The sequence below is a fragment of the Cebus imitator genome, unplaced genomic scaffold (assembly GCF_001604975.1).
Source record: "Cebus imitator isolate Cc_AM_T3 unplaced genomic scaffold, Cebus_imitator-1.0 Scaffold16, whole genome shotgun sequence".
Lineage (NCBI taxonomy): Eukaryota > Metazoa > Chordata > Mammalia > Primates > Cebidae > Cebus > Cebus imitator.
Genome location: NW_016107331.1, coordinates 1,263,277 through 1,285,002, shown reverse-complemented (window position 1 = coordinate 1,285,002; position 21,726 = coordinate 1,263,277). Strand labels below are relative to the sequence as shown.

Sequence of the window (21,726 nt, the reverse complement as noted above, 5' to 3'; positions counted from 1 at the left end):
GGGGGGGGGGAGTAGATCTACATACATGTCCTGATATTGAAAATTGTTCTATTAAGTGGAAAAAGATAGTAATAAATTAGCATAGAATATAATCTGTAAAATATAATTATTTAAACTACTTTGTGGGCTTATGAGTATGCACATATACATGTGCATAAATTTTAAAATCTGGAAGTATACACAGAACACCAATTAGCAGTGGGCCTTACTGAAAGGGAGGGATTATGGGGTCTATCGCTGCCTACCTTCCAAATTTCTGTACTGTTTGAAATTTCTGTAGCAAGAATGTTTTATAACAAGGACAAAAATAGCTAGAAGGAATAAAAGAAAAAGTTGGGAGAACTAGAGCTAAATTGTAGAATTCTAGCTCTACCATCCCCTTCATCTCCTATACACATAACCATCACCTATAGCTGGCCACTCTGCTCAGGCACAAAAGGGACCTTTCGCCACAAAGAAAAAAGACACAACTCCAATAGGCTCTTCTGCCCTCTGGAAAATTGAAGAATAACCAAGCCATGACTGAAGAGAAAAAAGAATCCCCCACAACTCACCAGAGTTGCCAGATATTCCCAGGTCACTTCCTCCTCCTTTTTCTTGGACTTTCTTTACTTTCTTTTTAACAGGCCCATCATTTTCCAATGGTCTCTTCCTACTTCTGTCAATTTCTGTAGTCTATATCAGGAAGGGTAGAAAATGATGTGTTATCTCCATTCTGAGAAGGCTTGATGTATGTGAAGTAATTTAAACCTTACATCTGAATGACAAACTCCTTGCCATCCACTCTTAATAGAATCCCCTACTTTTAGCCTATGGGAAAAGCCTATGGGTGAACTGTTTTGAACACCATCAAAGACAAGGTAGAGTCTGATGACTGAAGTCAGGAGCCTCAGCAACTCAAGCCCTGGTAGAATTAATTGAAACCAAAGCTGGTTACCTGTCTTGACTCAATAATCAGCCTTCAGCTTTCTCTAATTATAAAACTTGAATCACCCTACTTACATATATTAAATAAAATACTTCTAAGAAACGGCTATGTAGCAAAGGCACCATTAGAGGGGAAAAGATAGGTAATAAAAGAACAGTATCATTTTTGACATGTTCATTCCAAACACATGTCCATTTAAGTGTTTCCTGTTTAAATGGTTTATGTTCATCACTAAAGATGTGACAAGATTATGAACTTTTTTTGGCAGAAAACCTGCCAAAAGCATACGTAAATCCTTCACCAACTATCCTCTAAATGGTGGATCAAAATTTTGGTGAATTTATGAAAATGTAGGTCATCCTAAAAACAAAACAAAACAAAACAGAAGACGAGTAATCACTTTAAGGGAGAAATATACAAGAAGGGAACAAGATTTTGAAGCACCCAAGCTGTCACCTACATTAAAACACAGTAGGTGGCTAAAAACCAGTCTTCAATGCCCTTCCACAGCCTCGGTTTGAGAAATACTGTGCAGGGAGCCCCAATGAGGGGCTTTTCCCGTGGCAGTATCTCTGGTTTAAAAACAAACAAATGCGCGTATTGCGTTGAAGGATGGCAACAGGAAGGACCCCATGATTAATCACATCTATAACCATCCTAAGAAACTTTATCCACCCAAATTGTATTTCAGACTTTATAATCTAAACTACAAAAACTGCAGTCACTGGGGAACTGCACAATATGATTGCTTTTAACCTAATGATTTGAAATACTGAGCAGTGCTGTTGCAGCCTTAAAAACCGGAGACCTAACAGCAGCTTCCTTCTAGCCAATCCAGCACTTTTTAAATCAGTAAAACCCTTCAACCACCAAGAAAAAAAAAATGGAGGTTAAAAGACGCACCCCTTGCCCACAAGCCTCCTCGTCAGAAGACCTTAGTTCCTGTCTCAGGCCTGCCATTAAAAACCAGCGTGACCGTGGTCTAATCAGCACAAATTGAAGTACTAAAAACTCAGCGCTACACCTAGAACGTAGCCCCGGCTGGGCCCTTCCCAACTTTCCCTTCCTCGGCCCGCCCCTTCCTCCTCCAGCCCAAACATCTGGCGGAGGGTTCCCACCTCCGCGCCTCACCCACAAGCCCCGCCCCCTGGTCCTGACGGCTCGGCCCAGTTCCGGACAGCACCTACCACGTGCGGCGGCAGCTGGGGCGGGAAAGTGGACGCTGGGGGCGCTGCGGCGTCTGGGTCCACCTGGTCGGCTGCACCCGCGGAGGAAGAGGTGGATTTCAGGCTTCCCGTAGACTGGAAAAATCGGCTCAAAACCGCTTGCCTCGCAGGGGCTGGGCTGGAGGCAGCGAGGCCGCCCGACGCAGGCTTCCGGCGAGACATGGCAGGGCAAGGATGGCAGCCCGGAGGCAGGACACAGCCGGGAGCGCGAGCCCGCGGCCTCAGTTCCCAGGCGTCTGCGGACGCGAGCACGTCGCGACCCTGCCGTGCGCCGGGGCGGGGGGCGGGGCCTCGCCTGCACAAATAAGGACGAGGAGGCGGGGCGGATGATTTCGCGCCAAACTTGGCCGCGGGTCGTGGTGTATCGAGCGGGCTCAGTGTTCACTGCTGCTGTCATGGTTCAGTTGCTAAACTGCATCGTCGCTGTGTCCCAGAACATGGGCATCGGCAAGAACGGTGACCTGCCCTGGCCGCCGCTCAGGTATCTGCCGGGCCGGGGTGAGGGGACCCAGACTGGCGCAAGTCTGGAGTCGGGGTACCTGGGTGGGACTCGCCTGGCCTACCTGCGGCGGGAGGATGGGGTCAAACTTGCGGTCTGCGCTGACTGGAGGGGTGGATCCGGCTGGATTCCCCTTTCTGCTGAGCGGGAGGCCAAGTTGCTGATTTCTACCCGAATCCTGCTGCCTGTGAGGTCTTTGCCCTGCGGCGCCCTTGTCCAGAGCAAAGTCCCAGTCCTGGAGTAAACACCCCGTCCCTGCCCCCAGCGCTCCATTTGTCGGGTGCGTTAGAGCTCGAGCCGAAGGGATAATGTTTAGAGTAATGCTGTGTTTCTCTAACTTGTAGGAATGAATTCAGGTATTTCCAGAGAATGACCACAACCTCTTCAGTAGAAGGTAATGTGGGATTCAGTAGGGTCTTGCTTAAGTTTACCAATGCAAATGCTAGTTAAATGGAAAATTGTCCGTGTTAATCTGGAACCTTTTCTCTTATGGATCTCTATGCAGTTCCCAAGGTTTATCATTATTAAAAATTTTTTGTCTTAGAAATTTTATGTTAAGTCATGAGCAAATTCAGGCAAGGGACAGAATTGGCAGCTGGGTGGAGGCTTCCTTGGAGGTTAGCACTCTCAAAAAAAAAAGCAGAGGAAGCCTTTGGAACAGCTTCTCGAAGAGATGATAAGGTCTGAACGAGGGCAGTGGAAAAGAGAGGGTAAAAACTTTTTTAAGGTTACATGACCCTGGCTTTTGGAGATCTGGAATCTAAAGATGATGAATCAAGGATGAACCCTCAGATTATCAGTTTGAAAGCTCGCATGACAAGTAAAGGAGTGGAGAATAATGTGCCACTGTAGTGATGAGGAACCTCTAGGACATCTGGGTTAATTTCAGCCACAGGGTGTAGGTGAATTGAACCATTGGAGGGAAGGGGATAACCAAGAAAAAGAGGGGGTTAAGAGATGCTCCTTTTAAAACCTAAGAGACGTGGATATTTATGGTCCTAAGAGGAGGCATGGGCAGGGGAAACAAAGAGTAAGGAAAGAGCAGATGCTGTATCTCTTTAATGGGACAGATACAAGGCATTTGGGTTTGACACTTAGATCACTGGTAGAGATGATGGCAAGAGCCTATAGCTAAAGAATTAATAAAAGCCACTCTCAAAAACCCCATTATGGTCTGGTAATCTTAATGTTTCTTTGGTTCAGATAGCTGACTCTCAAAGTTATTCTTCTAAGAAAATGAACCAAAAGTGGAAGCTATATGTAAAAGATTTGTATAGAAGTGTTTACTTAAAAGAATGGGAAAGAGACATAATTAAACATGTTTTAAGGTAATTGAGTGGAACATTAAGCAGCTATTTTTAAAAGTATGATTTAATGTAAATCTGCAAGGTACACAAATAGGAGTAATACAATTATATCAAACAGTTGTGACCGTACTGATTAGAGGCTGAATATTATTCTAAGTTTTTAATTCCCACAACAACCCTAGAAGCAGGAACTACTGTTATCTCTATTTTATTAAGTAAACCACAAGGGGTTAACATGGTTTGTCTTGTGGATGAGAAAATGCATTCAACTTGAGCACTTTGACCTAGAATCTTTACTCTTTACTATGTTATACACAATTGCAATTAATTAAGACTGAATATTGGATATAAATTGGATAATTCCAAAGGGAAAAATAGTTATATTTAGGATATGAGTGGTAAGTATGAACTTTGGTAAGTCTTTTAAGTTTCAATTTTTTTAAAGGAAATCCACTAGATGGCAGAATGTCAGTCATGTCCATGCACATACCTGAACTAAGTCCTCATTTAAAGTCATCAGTGAGTTCTTGAAAACTGACTGTAAGTGAAACAATATATAGGGAAACCAATTTTACCGTAGGCTACTTGATATGCACAAGAGTTAAATTCCTAGGGCATATTCCTGGTCACAAAAAAATCACAAAACTTCTAAATGAAGGCTGAAAACACTTCTAATATTAAACACTGAAATAAATAAGAGTTTTACATATGTTTAAGAAAGATTAATAATGTGCACATCTTTGGGATGTGGAAGGAAACAAGAACCTAGAGAAAACCCAGGCAGACATGGGAAAAGCATGCAAACTCCACACAGACAGTGTGGCCCTGGCCAGGAATTGATTATTTTTCTCATCAACATTAGACGAAAATGATGTTATTCAAGGACCTGTTGTATATAAACATATGAAAATATATGTATATTCGCAAAATATACTTAGGCTTTCTTTGTGATTTTATAGATAAACAGAATCTGGTGATTATGGGTAGGAAGACCTGGTTCTCCATTCCTGAGAAGAATCGACCTTTAAAGGATAGAATTAATGTAGTTCTCAGCAGGGAACTCAAGTAAGTACCTTAGCATAAATTCACCACAAGAAAATCATGTCTCATATCTTATAGTGGAGACCAGTATAAAAGGAGCTATTGAAGCTGCTTAATATCACAAAGGTTATTACAGAAAATGAATAAGCAGTTGTTTATACTACATGACAATAACTTATTCTACTACCTGAGTAATTGATTTCATCACCTTGAAAAGTTACATTAAACATTAAATATCTCACTGTGGTATCACATTTGCAAGTTTTCTTGAACCATCATTCAGTAGGCTCATGTAAATTATACAGGGTAATCAATAAGTTCTAGTTTCATATACAGTCAAAACAACTATGTTTGGGGACTTGCTAAAATTAAGTGATGATCCCCTTTCTGGACACAACCGTAAATGTAATAAAATGTAAATTTTAGGATGGGCTGAAATGGGTCATAATCTTCTGCCTATTATTCCTAATTAACCACAATACCCATTAATATTTTGTACTTAACATTCATTACCCAGTGTGTGAAGGTAAAAAATTTCAAAGTATTGAGATGGTTCTAGAGATCCTGGGGCAAAGCGTGTATCTCTAATTAGCCTCTGCTAAGAATTTTCCTGTCCTCCAAACCAGCGTTGGAGTTAGTAGTTTCTGAAATTACTCCTGGATATTCCCTGGAGAGTTGGAAGGTAATCATATTAAGACTGCCCAGGAAGTCAACTCCAATGGTTTGAGAGGTTGAGGGGTGGCCAGAATTGGACCTGTGTTAGTCCATTCTCACGTTGCTAGACTGGGTAATTTATACAGGAAAGAGGTTTAATTAACTCACAGTTCCTCATGGCTGGGGAGGCCTCAGGAAACTTAAAATCATGGTGGAAGGGGAAGCAAACACGTCCTTCACATGGTGGCAGGAAGGAGAAGTGCCGAGCAAAGGGAGAAAGCCTCCTTATAAAACCATCAGATCTCATGAGAACTCACTATCACAAGAACATCATGGGGGAAACACCCCCCCCCACGATTCATTTATCTCCACCTGGTCCTGCCCTTGACATGGGGATTATTACAATTCAAGGTGAGATTTAGGCTGGGGACACAAAGGCCAAACCATATCAGGACCTAAGGGCAAAGAAAGTCTGGAATCTGGCATGTTGATCATTGCTTCTTAGTCTAATAATATAATCACCTAAGAGAATGCAGTATCCTAGGGCACTACTTGCTTGGGAACAGTGGTCATAGTATTCTTTTCTCATGTGTATTAGTCAAGATTCAACCCAAGAAGCAGAACCAGTAGTAGATAGATAGATATTAAAGAGTTTTCTTGCAAGAAATTGGCTTACACAATTGTGAGGGCTGGCTATGTGAGTCCACAAATCTGTAAAGCAGGCCATCAGAAAGGTCAAGCTGGAATTCTCTAGAAGGGGCTGAAGCAGTGCCGGTGAAATTTCTTCAGAGAAGCCTCAACTCTACTCTTAAGGCCTTCAAACTGAATCAGCTCACTCAGATTAAAGTCTGACCAGGAACAGTGGCTAACTCCTGTAATTCCAGCACTTTAGAAGGCCAAGGCAAGTGGATCACTTGAGCTCAGGAGTTTTGAGACCAGCCTGTGCAACATGGTGAAACCCCGTATCTACAAAAAAATTAGCCAGATGTGGTGGTGTACCTGTAGTCCCATGAGGTGTGATGATCACTTAAACCCAGGAGCACAGCTTGCAGTGAACCAAGATCGTGCCACTGTACTCCAGCCTGGGCAACAGAGTGAGACCCTGTCTCAAAAAAATAAAAAACTGAATTGTAATCACATCTACAAAATACCTTCAAAACAACACCTAGATACAGTATCTGAATAACCAAGGACTATATCCTAGCCAAATTAACACACTATGAGAAGGAAAAAACTACACAGCTATATAGGCTAAGGGGATTCAGGCTTACATAGATTTTCTCCCAAGTTTTTCCTAGAATGGCATAGGTGAAAACCGAGAAATGTACCAGAATATTTGCACTGATTGCCTCTGGGCAGTGGGGCAGATTTGTTGATGGGCATCTTGCTGCCTGCCTCCATCTTCATGCTGTTCTTCTGGTTGCTAGGATATTCTGATTATCTCTTTGGTAGAATTCAAGTTCACAGACTATATCACCATTCCAAGAAACTCTAATGACACTTTTTAATACTACTCAAGTTTGTTTATGGCTAGCTTGAGCTCAAACAAACAAAAAGAAATCTTAGTGGGGGAGATGTTCACTTGAGCCAGCATTTCTCCTCAAAGGATGAGTGTAATTTTTTTTTTAACCTCCCTGTGGTGCATGTAATTGGGTTTGGTTGCTTCTTGTGTATTTATATATAACATATGTTGGTGTCTTGTGCTTTCTTTTTTTTTTTAGGCTAAGAAAATTTAAAGTCTATTATCAAGCATGCCAGGGAAATAGTGATACCAGTTAGTAAAATATGTTAGAGCTCTTTGTTGTTGTTGTTCTTGCCCCTGCTTCCTTACTTGCTGGTCAGTCCCACACATGTAGGGAGCACCTACTGAGTGCCAGGCACTGCAGGGTCCTGAATAAAGGGGCAGAGATTTATACATGGAAATCACTTGCTTATGCAAGCTCTAAATATATCTGTTTTTTCACCCTCTCCCCCACTGTAAGAAGAAACTGAATCCCCAAGGTGATCACAAAATTATCTACCAAACACTAGTTATTTAGGGTAAATATTTCCTTAGTAAGGTATTGGGGGAAAATGCTTCTCCACATTTGTCCAGACAATCAAGTTGTACCTTTAAAAGAACTTGAGGTGAGAAGGGTGGGAATGACCACCAACGAGTACAGAATGGTTTTGTTTTTGTTTTGTTTTGTTTTGTTTTGTTTTGGTGTGATGGAAATGTCCTAAAAGTGGATAGGAGTGATGCTTGCACAACCCTGTGAATATATTAAACATAACTTTCCTTACTTATTAAATGAGATGAATAATGACAACTTTTTAGGGTGATTTTGAAGACTCACTGAAATTTTGTATTTAAAGTTTCTGGCACACAGAAGGATATAGACATTAGTTCCTATCCCCCAGCCTTGCTACTTTATATCTTATAGAACATACACATTAATATAATATTAATGAAATCACAGTGAACAGATCTCATTTTCACCTTAACATATTACTTTGTTCTTGTTTCTCTGGATCTTGAGACAAAAATCCCCCGCCACCTAAATCAACTCTCTCCTCTCCCTGACTTTATTCTGGATTCCTTTTTTTTTGTTGTTCCTATCTTCGCCTTGCTCTGCTGTCCCGACTTTTTAGTATTATCAAAGGCAAAATTAAAATGTTGAGATGAATTTCTAAATTTAACATTTTCTTTTGGAAAAAACAACTGCTGTTTAGGGCATATATACGTACAGTGGCCTTCCATATGTCTGAAGGACAAGGGAAGGTTAGAGGTTTTATTAAAAAGGAGAAATGTTACTGCTCTTGGAGAAAGTTCATTGGCATTACTAAGGTTTGGAGGACCTGGCACCTTCAACTGGTGAGCAGCAAGTGGTAGGCAAAATTAGTTCTGGAGTTGCAGCAAGTTATCTTAGAAGCTATAGATAAAACTGGTTTCAGGTTACAACAAGCAGTACCAGCAGTCAGGCTCACAGAGAATTACATTCTTGGAGCAATGTTTTATACCCCGAGTGCTTTCTTCCCCGGCCCCTCAACTCTGATTTAGTTGGGTGTGACAGGAATGACCCACCGTCACCCACGCCAGAGTGCAGTGGTGTGATCTCGGCTCACTGCAACCTCTACCTCCCTGGCTCAAGCAATTCTCCTGCCTCAGCCTCCCAAGTAGGTGGGATAACAGGCATGTGCCACACACGCCCAGCTAATTTTCTTATTTTTTAGTAGAGAAGGGATTTCTCCATGTTGGCCAGCCTAGTCTTGAACTCCTGACCTCAAGTGATTCACCCACCTCAGCCTCCCAAAGTTCTGGGATTACAGGCAGGAGTCACCACATCTAGCCTACTGGACATTTTAAACCTCACCACAGTTTACTTTTTAAACTTACTTTTTACTGTTTTAAACCTCATCATAGTTTACTTTTCTTCTACCCTCAACTTCGTTAGAGCTTTCTTGTATTAAATAACTTCCATATGATTAAAATAAAATTCTATACTACACTTCTATTGTAGTCTGTCATGCCTGTGCCTTTGCACATGTTTTTTGTCTCCTTTGACACTCAGTTAAGGAATCATGACTTAAGAAGGATTCTCCCTCATCATCCCTGACCTGCATTCCCCTGTAGCGTCCCCTGCACATCTTCACTGCATATCCTTTCGTACGTTATAGTCACTGCTGAGACATTTCTGACTGCCATCACAATCTCTTTGAGTGCAGGGACTGCATATTCATCTCTATTCCCGGAATCTAGCATAACCCCTAGCAAAGTAGGGATTCAGAAATCTTCACAGAATGAATGGTATATAGGTGATTTATAAAAATAGAACAATCCCACCTAGTACCACTTTGTAACCTGCCTCTTTTCCCCTCAATACATTAGAAAATAAAGTCGTGTAAATATTTTTAGTGGCTACAGAGTATTTCACAATGAGGCTGGATCATACCCAATTTTTAATATGGGTATACCTCAGAGATAATTGCAAGTTCAGTTCCACACCACTGTAAAAAATAAAGCAAATATCACAATAAAGGTAGTCACATGAATTTTTTGGTTTCCCAGTGCATATAAAAGTTATATTATCCTATTTAGTCTAATAGATGTGCAATAACATTACATCTTTCAAAAAATGCATGTACCTTAATTAAAATATGACTTAAAAATACTAACAATCATCTGAGCTTTCAGTGAGTTATAATCTTCTCATTGTGGATGGAGTGTCTTGCCTTGATATTGATGGAAGCTGACTGATAAAGGTGATGGTTGCTGAAGGCTGGGGTGGCTGTGGCAGTTTCTTAAAATAAGACAACAATGAAGTTTGCCACATTGATGGACTCTTCCTTTCATGAAAGATTTTTTCTGGAGCATGTAATGCTGTTTGATAGATAGCATTTTGCCCACAACAGTTTTCTTTCAAAATGGGACTCAGTCCTTTCAAATCTTGCTGCTGCTTTATTAACTTAGTTTGTGTAGTATTCTAAATCTTTTGTGGTCATTTCAACAACGTTCACAGCATCTTCACCAGGGGTAGGTTTCATCTCAAGAAGCCAGTTTCTTTACTCATCCACAAGAAGGAACTCCTTATCCATTGATTTGTGTGTGTGTGTGTGTGTGTGTGTGTGTAACTTGCTTTATTGTGATACTTGCTTTATTGCAGTGGTCTGGAATTGAATCTGCAAGATCTCTGAAGTATGTCTGTAGTTCACAAGCTCTTCCCAATCATCAACATTGTAAAATTTCTCTCCACTTCCGCATATAGGTGCTTTTCCCTCTTGCCAGTCCCCCAACACATACCCTTTAGGCTATAGGTTATAAGTTTTTACTATTTCTTTCCTACCTCTAGTTTGCTCTTTGTCTTAATTCTGATTTGATTTCATCCATATAAAAACATCAGGCAACCTACACAATGCAGTTTGTCCTGAATCCTGCCTCTATGGGCAGACCTGAATTTATTTCACATTTATAACAGGATAAGTTCACAACATTTATTCATATATTTTTATGTCCTTCACACTCCCCTCCATGTCTCTGTTGCACTAATGTTCTCATACTCAGAAGACTACAGTGGTTTTTAAAATTAAAAATGAAGAGATATCCATTGATATTTTATCATGAGATTGCAGCAATTCCATCTCATCTTTAGGCTCCACTTCTAATTCTAGTTCTCTTGCCATTTCCACCACATCTGCAGTCATTTCCACCCCTGCAGTCTTAAACCCCTCAAAGCCATCATGAGAGTTGGAATCAGCTTACTCCAAATTCCTGTTAATGTTGATATTTTGATCTCCTATGAATGCTGTTAATGGCATCTAGAATAGTGAATCCTTTTTAGAAGGTTTTCCGTTTACTTTGTCCAGATCCATCAGAGGAATCACTATCTATTGCAGCTACAGCCTTACAAAATGTATTTCTTAAATAATAAGACATGAAAGTCAGAATCACTCCTTGATCCATGGGCTGCAAAATGAACAGGAATATTTTGAAAGGAATCTTCGTTCCTGAGCAACAGGTCTCAACAGCAGGCTTAAAATATTTAGTAAACCATGCTGTAAACAGATGTGCTGTCATCCAAGCTTCGTTATTCCATTTCTAATGCACAGACAGAGTAGATTTAGTATAATTCTTAAAGGCCTTGGGATTTTCAGAATGGTAAATGAACACTGGCTTCCACTGAAAGTCACCAGCTTGCATTAGCCCCTAACAAGAGAATCAGCCTGTTCTTTGATACTAGGCATTGACTTCTCCTCTATAGCTATGAAGTTCTAGAGGGCATCTTCCTTGAATAGCAGGCTATTTTGTCTCCACTGAAAATCTGTTCTTAGTGTAGCCACCTTCATCAATGATCTTAGCCAGATCTTCTGGATAAACTTGCTGCTTCATCTTGCACTTTTTTCTTATGGGGACAGCTTTTTCCTTAATCATCATGAACCAAACTGCTAGTTTCAGACTTTTCTTCTATAGCTTTCTCACTTCTCTCAGCCTTTGTAGAATTTAAGAGGGTTAAAGTCTTGCTCTAGATTGGGCTTTGGCTTAAGGTAATGTTGTGGTTAGTTTGATCTATCCAGACTACTCAACTTTCTCCACATCAGCAATAAGGCTGTTTGCTTTCTTACCATTCATGTTTCCACTAGAATAGCACTTCTGATTTCCTTCAAGAATTTTTCTTTTGTATTTACAACTTGGCTGTTATATGCAAGAGGCCAGGTTTTGGCCTATCTTGGCTTTTGACATGCCTCCCTCACTAAGCATAATCATTTCTAGCTTTTGATTTTCTTGAGAAATATGTGACTCTTCCTTTCACTTGTACACTTAGAGGTCATTGTAGGGTTATTAACTGGCCTCATTTCAATATTGTTGTGTCTCAGGGAATTGGGAGGCCAGAAGAGAGGGAGAGAAACAGGAACAGCCAGTTAGTGGAGCTGTCAGAAGACACATTTATCAATTCGCCGTCTTAAAAAGGCATGATAACAGTTACTTACAACAGTAACAGCAGGATCCCCAAAACATATTATAATAATGAAAAAGCTTGAAATAGTGTGAGAATTACCAAAATGTAACATAGAGATACAAAATGAACACAAGCTGTTGGAAAAATTTCACCAATAGACTTGCTCAGTGCAAGATTGGCACAAACCTTCAATTTGTTTAAAAAAAAAAAAAAATGTATGAAGGTTTGTAAATTGATGTATTTTTGCGTTCTGGTTAAGACACCATTCTATTTCAGGGTCTGGTTTTTTTTTTTTCTTTTTGGTGGTGGTGTTAGTGGTTTGGGGGTGTGTGTGTATGTGTGTGTGTGTGTGTGTGTGTGTGTGTGTGTGTTTTGAGATGGAGTTTTGCTGTTGTTGCCTAGGCTGGAGTGCAATAGTGCAATCTTGGCTCACCACAACCCCTGCTTCCCGAGTTCAAGTGATTCTCCTGCCTCAGCCTCCCAAATAGCTGGGATTACAGGCATGCGCCAATACGCGGCTAATTTTCATTTTTAGTAGAGACAGGGTTTCTCCGCATTCGTCAGGCTGGTGTTGAACTCCCAACCTCAGGTGATTTGCCCACCTCTGCCTCCCAAAGTGCTGGAATTACAGGTGTGAACCACCATTGCCCAGGCCCAGGCAGGTTTTTTGTTTTTAAGTGGTTTCCCAACACTACCCAGGGAAATTGAGCCAGAATTCCATCTGCAGTCCTATTATCTTTCAAGTCAGAAACAGTGAAAAAGGGATAGTGTTTATATGGCACCCTGGGATAATCAGATAAGGCCAGAGGACAAGAGTCAGAGGGTTCTGCCTAATCTAAGCCCCACCATCCTGATGTCTAAGGGCCCCAGAATCAGAGGCCCCTATAGCCTACAGGCACAAGCTGAAGTCTTTTGTCCCTGTAACAAGTTGCATCTCAAGTTTCAAAGTCAGGCTGCTGGAGTTCCAACTCCCAGGTCCGTCATTTCTGGGTGTGTGGCCAGTGGTTTCTTACCCATTCAGTCTCGGTTTCCTCGTCTTTAAAAAGGAATGATAGAACCACATAGGATTGCCAGTTAAATGCATTGTGTGCCTTGTCTTATTTAGTCTTCATGCAAACCCTCAAGACTCAATCACAAAAACATCAAGCATGTCCACACATTTCTTAACACAGAATACTTATACTACCCACAAACCAACTCTCCATTGTCAGGGAATCCAGTCTGGATTGGCTTAAAATAATTACAGGAAATAAATTCAGCAGTGAAATATGTCACTATATTGGATGCTTGCTATTTGTCATTTACTGTATTAATTTCTAGGACTTGTGCCATGTAAGGGCTGATGAACACTAGCTCAGCTTTTTGCATGTTCTTTTTTACCTACCCGGAGGTCCAGTGTTTCCTGTCAAACTTACTTCTAAACCACTAAATAGCCACATTTCACAGAAGCATATTCTTCATACCTTTGCTTTAAGTTAAATCTCTAACTTTGCTCTATCTTTTATTTGGTGTTTGGGGTTTTTTGAGACGGTCTTAAACTCTCGCCCAGGCTGGAGCGCAGTGGCGCGATCTCTGCTCACTGCAACCTCTGCCTCCTGGGTTCAAGCCATTCTCCTGTCTCGGCCTCTTGAGTACCTGGGATTATAGGCATACACCACCACACCCAACTAATTTTTCTATTTTTGAGACGGGGTTTTGCCATGTTGTCCAGGCTGGTGTTGAACTCCTGACCTCAGGTCATTCCCCGCCCTCAGCTTCAGAAAGTACTGGAATTACAGGCGTGAGCCACCGCCCCGGGTAATCTGTTCTTCATTTCCTTTTCTAGACTCACTACAAAAGGGCAAGGAAGTCATCACATCTATAATTACTAACTAAAACTGTCACAGCTCTATGTCATCGGTATATTAACTAAACTGTCTTATCACCCAACTCCAAATCTTTGTTTCTTCTAGATTCAGTTCTCTCACTGAAAAGAGCCTAGTCCAACCTGGTCTTTGCACCTGCCCTGATACCTTTGGAAATATCTGGGTGTATTCTCCCTGGCCTCCATGTCTTTCTCTAGCCTGAGTCAAAGTATAGTCTTTGCTCTAACCTAATTCTTTTAAGAATGACAGTGAAATAAGTAAGATATGTATCAGGAGGGAGAGGGAGGAGGCAATCAAGAGAATGAATAGTCCCTGTTCTTGATTAATCATTATTATAACTGTGAGTTCAAGGGCAATTATATAATCTTGTTAAAGCACCAGGCTAAAAGCTTGACATTGAATTGTAATTTCTGTTGTGTATCTAATTACTATGAAAGCCTAGTTCTACATATTTCATCATTTCTAAAGGGAATTGCAACCCCCACCACAACCAACAAAATAGTTTCAGAGATTGGGAGAGATTAAGCTATTCACTGTAAACTGAGCTTGTCCAGCCCGTGGCCCAGGATGGTTTTGAATGCCGCCCAACTAAATTAGTAAGCTTTCTTAAAACATTATGCACAGACCTGTTTTTTTTTTTTTTTCTTTTAGCCCCTCAGCTATCATTAATGGTTATGTATTTTATGTGTGGCCCAAGACAGTTATTCTTCTAATGCATCCAAGAGAAGCCAAAATATTGGACCACCCCTGAGTAAACACTGAAATTAATTAACTTCTTCCCTTTGGGATTTTAATTACATGAGTAATAATAAGCTCATTTTTTAATACTACACCCACTTCTGTATTGTTTGAACATGAAAATCATTTCTCCATCCCCAAAGGTAACGACATATTAACAGTCTAAATGTCATTCCAAGCTTTTCTGCAGTCATTCATACATATCACTCTTTTTCTGATATTTTATCAGGAAAATCTTCACACATACAGAAGGAACTTTACAGTAAACCCACCACCTAGATCTACTATTAACATTTTACTCTACTAGTTTCATCACATATTCATTCATCCATCAAATCAGTCTTGTTCATTTATGCATTTCATAATAAACTGCAGACATTAGTGTATTTCCACCTAAATATTTCATCATTCATACCATTAATGATTCAGTATTTTAGTTTTTTTCTTTTAAAGTAAATATTACATATGATGAGACACATAGGTCTTAAAAGTACATTTGCTAAGTTTTGATAAATGTATATACCTGCATAACCCCAGTCCTGTCAAAGATACAGAATATTATCCATCAGCCCCAGAAAGTTCTCTCCTGCCCTGTCCCAGTTAATCTTTATCCCATCTCTCCAGAAATAACTCCTATTCTGATGTTTTTCCACCAGAGATATCACAAGATACCACGTGGTCTTGTTTTATGATTCATTGTGAACCAAAGATTTACAATGTAGGTTGAATTATTGGTCATAGGCCATACTGATGTTAAGTGCTTTTTGTTAAAAGGATTCATATTTATGATGATTTTAGTTCTATAATCACTGCTTCTTAGTCAGATTATTTGACTAGTATAGATGGATTTTACAAAAATTATGTGTAATTCTTTTCTTTAACCTCAGGGAACCTCCACAAGGAGCTCATTTTCTTGCCAAAAGTCTGGATGATGCCTTAAAACTTACTGAACAACCAGAATTAGCAAATAAAGTAGACATGATTTGGATAATTGGTGGCAGTTCTGTTTATAAGGTAAGTAAAGTTATTGGTAAATAAAATGAAATGTTTTATTCTACTGTCTTTCATCTTCTCTGACGTTTAAAAGAGGTGGAACAGGTATAACTCATTGTCTGAACCTTTAAAAAATCAAGCCATGAGTATAGGAAGCAGCACATTACGTGTACTGTAAATTATTTGTTGTCAATTCAAATTACTTGTTGTTTGATACTATCATACAAACCAAATAAAAATGCAAAAATAAATATTTTAGTCTGTATCAGCCTATCTTTTATTTATTTATTTATTCATTCATTTATTTTTGAGACAGAGTCTTGCTTTGTCACCCAGGCTAGAGTACAGTGGCAGTATCTCAGCTCACTGCAGCCTTGAGCTCCCAGGCCCAAGCACTCCTCCCACATCTCCTCCAAAGTAGTAGCTGGAACTATAGGCACACACCATCATGCCCAGCTAATTTTTGTATTTTTTTGTAGAGTCAGGGTTTCGCCACATTGCCCAGGCTGGTCTCGAACTCCTAGGTTCAAGCAGTTGACCTCCCAAAGTGCTGAGATTACAGGTGTGATCCACCACACCCAGCCTATTTATCTTTTTAATTGACAAATAATTGCATGTCATGTACAACATATTGTTTTGAAATGTGTATACAATCGAGAATGCCTAAACTGAGCTAATTAACATATGTATTACCTCACTTATTTTATGTGGTAAGAACACTTAAAATCTACTCTCTTAGCAATTTGCAAGAAAATATTTGTTATTAACTGTAGAATAATAGACGTTGTACAATAGATCTCTTGAACTTACTCCTCCCGTGTAACTAAAATTTTGTATCCTGTGACCAGCATCTCCCTAATACCAGTCTACTTTTAAATCAGAGAATAATTGATGTTTCCAATTTAAAATCCACTCTAAATCCTTTCCTGAGAATTGTACTTGTACTGTACTGGTTCCTACTCCCTGAATGTACTCTAGATACATTGAGTTATCCCTTTGTCTTTCAAGATGAATACGTCTCTTACTGAGAAAGGTTTGGGGCTCTCAGTTGATATATACTATCTAGATGTAAATGAATTTATTACAAGCAGAAAACTTCCTCAGTCAATTTGCATGTAATGTGGGGACACAGGAGAAAGACGACATGATTTTATAGCATAAGGAAAAATAGTATATAAAAAAGAAAATATACCTCTTTTTTAATACCAAATGACTTCCAGCTTTAGAATTTTTGAGGATAACAAAATTTTTTGCCTTCTAGAACACTAATGAAAATGTTTATGAGGAAGAGAAAAAATCAGTTTCTGCCATTTGAGTCTTGTGGTAACATACATACATTGAATTTATTTTAGAAAGAAGAGATAGGCTGATGCCTGTAATCCCAGCACTTTGGGAGGCCAACGCGGGTGGATTGCTTGAGGTCAGGAGTTCAAAACCAGCTTGGCCAACGTGGTGAAACTCCGTCTCTCCTAAAAATACAAAAAATTAGTCAGGTGTGATGGCGGGTCCTAGCTACTCCGCAGACTGAGGTGGGAAAATTGCTTGAACCAGGGAGGCAGAGGTTACAGCGAGCTATCGCGCCACTGCACTCCAGCCTGGGTAACAGTGACAGTCTGTNAAAAAAAAAAAACTCAGTTTGTTGGACACCTGTTTCTATAACTTCTTATTTTCCCCATTTGTAACCAACGAAAATGGACATTATTCCTTGATATTCCCATCCAAGTATAAATTTCTTCTAAGAAAACAAGTTGTTTTGTTTAATACCTACCACACTTCAAATGATTCATTACCATAGTCACTTGATAATGTATTCATTTACAACATAAGTACCTAAATGCATTTATATAATATGATCAATCTATGTATATAGATAAATAGGAAGTAGAACCTTCAAATGATATTTTTACATTTTCCACCTACCTCACATCACAACAGCTTGTAGATATCATTTGGGCTTATCTTCCTATGGGCCAAATCAGACCTCCCAGCCTATGTTTGTAAAGAAAGTTTCACTGGAACACAGCCCTACGCGTTCGTTCAGTACTGTCTGTGGCTTACAAAGGTAGGAAACCCTATGGCCCTCAAAGCCTAAAATATTTACCATCTGGCCCTTTACAGAAGGTTTGCGTTGTATGATCAGCTTTACTACAGAACTTCAAATGCTGCCATAGTTAGCCCTACAGTAGCCCCCCCATATTCTCAGGGGATATATTCCAAGACCCTCAGCAGATGCCTGAAACCACAGATATTACTGAATTCTATCTATGCTGTTTTCTCCTATGTATACATACCTATGATAAAGTTTAACTTATAAATTCAGTTAGGGATTAACAACAATAGTAAAATAGAACAATTGTAACAACATGCCAGCATCCTTACTCTTGTATTTTGGGGCCATTATTAAGTATTTTATTATTTCCTTGAATAAAATCTTATTTTAAGATTTCTTTGAGCCACCACCATTGCAATACCACCACAGTCAATCTAATCCAGATGGCTTCTAAGTGACTGAGGGGCAGGTAACATAGACAGGAAGTACAGGGAGAATTTACTTCCTGGACAGGACAGCAGAATGGCACAAGATTTCTTCACACTATTCAAAACAGCATGCCATTTGAATCTTAGGCATTATTTCTGGAATTTTCCATTTAATATTTTCAGACTACAGTTGACCACAAACAAACTAGAAAGTGAAACCGCAGATAAGGGGAGACTACTGCATTCCACTTTTTAAATTTTGGTAGAGTAAGAATTGGTAGAGTATCTATTGGGTTGTAGCAAACAATTATTTAATATAAAATGATGTATTGAAGATAAAATTTGTTCTGTTCCCTTATTTGGAATTTTAAAAATAACACACACTTGGATTTGTATATGTGTGTATATATTTTTTATATCTATATAAAATTTTATAATTTCTATATAATTTTTAAAAATTTTTTATATAAAATTATATCTAGTTTCTTAATTGCAACTCTAAGAAAGCAGTAATCCTTGATCTTAAATAGCTTACAGGCTATTTGGGAAACCAAGGCAGGTGGATTGCTTGAGAGTCAAGAGTTCTATGAGTTATAGGCTACTTGAGATCAAGAATTACTGCTTTCTTAGAGTTGGAATTAAGACATACTTTTTATGAATGAGAATTTTAAGATGCTCATTCCAGGGCAGCTTTTTCTGTAGAAACTATCAACTGTATTTTAGGCAGTTGTTAGAAAAGTCATGTACAATATAAAGCCAAATATTAATATAATTGTTAGCAACAAGAAGCAGGATAAATTACCTACCTACTAGCATTGTAATTGTCTTTTGAGAATTGGAAGCGTTACTAAATTTTATGTATATGTACTAAGTATGCTCTTGGGGTTTACCACAGTCAAGGTCTCATTAAGTTGTACTATCTTATTCATATATGTGTATGTAAATTTTTCTATGGAGAGCATCTTGATAATTTAGGGCTCTTTTAACAGCCAAAGGAAAACAATAAAAGAGAATGCTAAAATTAAGAAGTTCTTCTAAGCAAACCAGAAACCAGACTATATTTAAACTGAGTCTTTCATAATTATTGGCAGGGCGCAGAGTGAGATGGCTCACACCTATAATCTCAGCACTTTGGGAGGTTGAGGTGAGCAGATCACCTGAGGTCAGGAGTTTGAGACCAGCCTGCCCAACATGGAGAAACCCCGTCTCTACTAAAAATAAAGAATTAGCCGGGCGTGGTGGCGCATGCCTGTAATCCCAGCTCCTCGGGAGGCTGAGGCAAGAGAATTACTTGAACCCAGGAGGTGGGGGTTGCAGTGAGCCATTGCACTCCAGCCTGGGCAACAAGAGTGAAACTCCGTCTCAAGGAAAAAAAAAAATTCTTATATGGAGGCCAGACTATATTTAAACTCAGGCTCTTATAATTAGTGATAATGGTTAGTGTTACTCTCAATATAACTAAGGCACACTTTGCAGCACCCCAGATGAAAGAATAGGATATTTAAATAATATTCTTTGGCAGTACCAAGCATATCTTTAATACCTAGTATAAACTTAACTAATCAAACATAAATCTTAGAATTTGTATGTCTTTTGACATACATTAAGAAAATTGATGTTGTTTTATTTCAAAGGAAGCCATGAATCACTCAGGCCATCTTAAACTGTTTGTGACAAGGATCATGCAGGACTTTGAAAGTGACACGTTTTTTCCAGAAATTGATTTGGAGAAATATAAACTTCTGCCAGAGTAAGTATAATGTTATTAATTAGTCTGAAGCACTTTGACTTTCCTGCTTAAGACTATAGAAAGGAGCACATCTTTTCAGACTAAAAATTGGGTTCACTGTGTACTGCTTGGGTGATGGGTGCACCAAAATTTCACAGATCACTACTAAAGAACTTATGTAACCAAATACAACCTGTTTCCCAAAAACCTATGGAAATAATATATGTATTTTTTAATGGCTAGGCACAGTGGCTCACTCCTGTAATCCCAGCACTTTGGGAGGTCGAGGCAGGCAGATCACCGAGGTCAGGAGTTCGAGACCAGCCTAGCCATCATGGCGAAACCCTGACTGAACTAAAAATACAAAAAAAAAAAAAAAAAAAAACCCAGCCAGGCATGGTGGTACCATGCCTATAATCCCAGCTCCTCAGGAGGCTGAGGCAGGAGAAATCACTTGAACCTGGGAGGCAGAGGTTGCAGTGAGCTGAGATCATGCCATTGCACTCCAGCTTTGGACTCTGTCTCAAAGAAAAGAAAAGAACATGTCTTTTTAGATTGAGTCCAGAGTAACAATATGTTTTATAGACAAATTCTGTAGGAATTTTTGGCATCTGCTTCAATAGACTTAGAAATGTTCAGGTTTTAATGATGTTACTGAAATCTAGAAGAGTAGTTATTAGTTCATTCTAGGAGAATTAGACATTATCTAGGCACTGGGGATACAGCGTTTACCAGGCCAGCCACTACTGATCTTCTCCAGGAGATTACATTCTTTCTAGTGACGGCCAAATGGCAGAGGCATCAAAAGAGGTGCATGAGGAGAACTAAAATACTGTAATGTGGCAGATACTGGGTAGTGTGAGACATCTTCTCTGAAGGGTGATGTCTATGCTGTGATCTAAATAAGAAGCCAGCCCTGCAAAGAGCAGGAAGGACATTATAGGACTCGGCAATAGCTAGTGCAAAGGCCTCAGGCAGGAATATGCTTGGTGTGTTCTCTGAGCCTGAAGTCACTGGAGGCCTTGTTAGCAAGCAGGAGGCCCACAGAGGTCAGACCAAGTACAGGGTGAGAGGGTTCTGAAGAGAGAGTGACATTGTTCTAGCTGCTTTGTGGTGAATGGACCAGAAGAGTGAACTACGGAGAGCCTTGTCGTTCCGGTGAAAGATGAAGGAACTTAGGTAAGCTGTGGCAGGTAGAGATGGAGTGAAGAGGTTACACTTGCTTCCCCTTGTGGTTGTGACTAGCCTGAAACTGCCTGATTTTGAAAACTCATAGCATTTTTGTTTACAAGCAATTTTTAGCTGTTGGCTTTAGAGAATAAAAGATTATTATATCAATACATTTGGAATAGCTTTTAGCACATTCTTTCACATATTCTCAGTTTTATCTTGTCATTATTCTTTGAGTGTGGTTTGTGTTTGAAATGTCCCTTAAAGGAACATTCAGAGCCAAGTCTGAATACCAAGATGGCCAGGCTTCAGATTAATAGTCTATTACTCTATGAAGTAATAGTCTTCAATCAACTGAAGTGAGTGACTGATTTTCTTGGACTCTTATCTCTAAAGAAAACTGAAAATTTTCAGAACTATAAACAGCTAAAGTACAGACTTTTCCTTAGGCTCCAAAGGTGACTACTTAGAAAACTCACACTTAGTGATTTTTTTACTTTGTCATACCTTATATGTTTTATTTTCTCTTCTGCTTAGACTGCTGATTCTCACATTATGGAACTATTGATATCTGCTCAAACTCATTTCTCATTTCTTTTTCTTTTTCTTTTTTTTTTTTTTTTTTTTTTTCTCTGTCACCCATGCTGGAGTCCAGTGGTGTGAT

General features: G+C 39.5%; 2 protein-coding genes across 6 annotated transcripts in view; one reads left to right on the top strand and one right to left on the bottom strand.

The window, feature by feature from the left end:
* Positions 1–2,386, bottom strand: part of MSH3 (mutS homolog 3) — a 226,200-nt gene extending 223,814 nt beyond the window's left edge. For 2 of the 5 annotated variants that reach the window (XM_017507523.2, XM_017507543.2), the window contains exons 1-2: positions 2,116–2,386; positions 555–675 (exon numbers count right to left, since the gene is read on the bottom strand). In XM_017507523.2, the coding sequence (XP_017363012.1) occupies positions 555–675; positions 2,116–2,316 (322 nt within the window). In that variant the 5' untranslated portion in view covers positions 2,317–2,386. Of the gene's footprint in view, positions 1–554; positions 676–1,831; positions 1,979–2,115 lie in introns of those variants that run through there. The other 3 variants (XM_017507530.2, XM_017507536.2, XM_037731100.1) reach the window with 3 other exon arrangements.
* Positions 2,089–21,726, top strand: part of DHFR (dihydrofolate reductase) — a 33,470-nt gene continuing 13,832 nt past the window's right edge. The window contains exons 1-5 of the mRNA XM_017507548.2: positions 2,089–2,635; positions 2,998–3,047; positions 4,920–5,025; positions 15,580–15,706; positions 19,798–19,913. Of these exons, the coding sequence (XP_017363037.1) occupies positions 2,481–2,635; positions 2,998–3,047; positions 4,920–5,025; positions 15,580–15,706; positions 19,798–19,913 (554 nt within the window). The 5' untranslated portion in view covers positions 2,089–2,480. The remainder of the gene's footprint in view (positions 2,636–2,997; positions 3,048–4,919; positions 5,026–15,579; positions 15,707–19,797; positions 19,914–21,726) is intronic.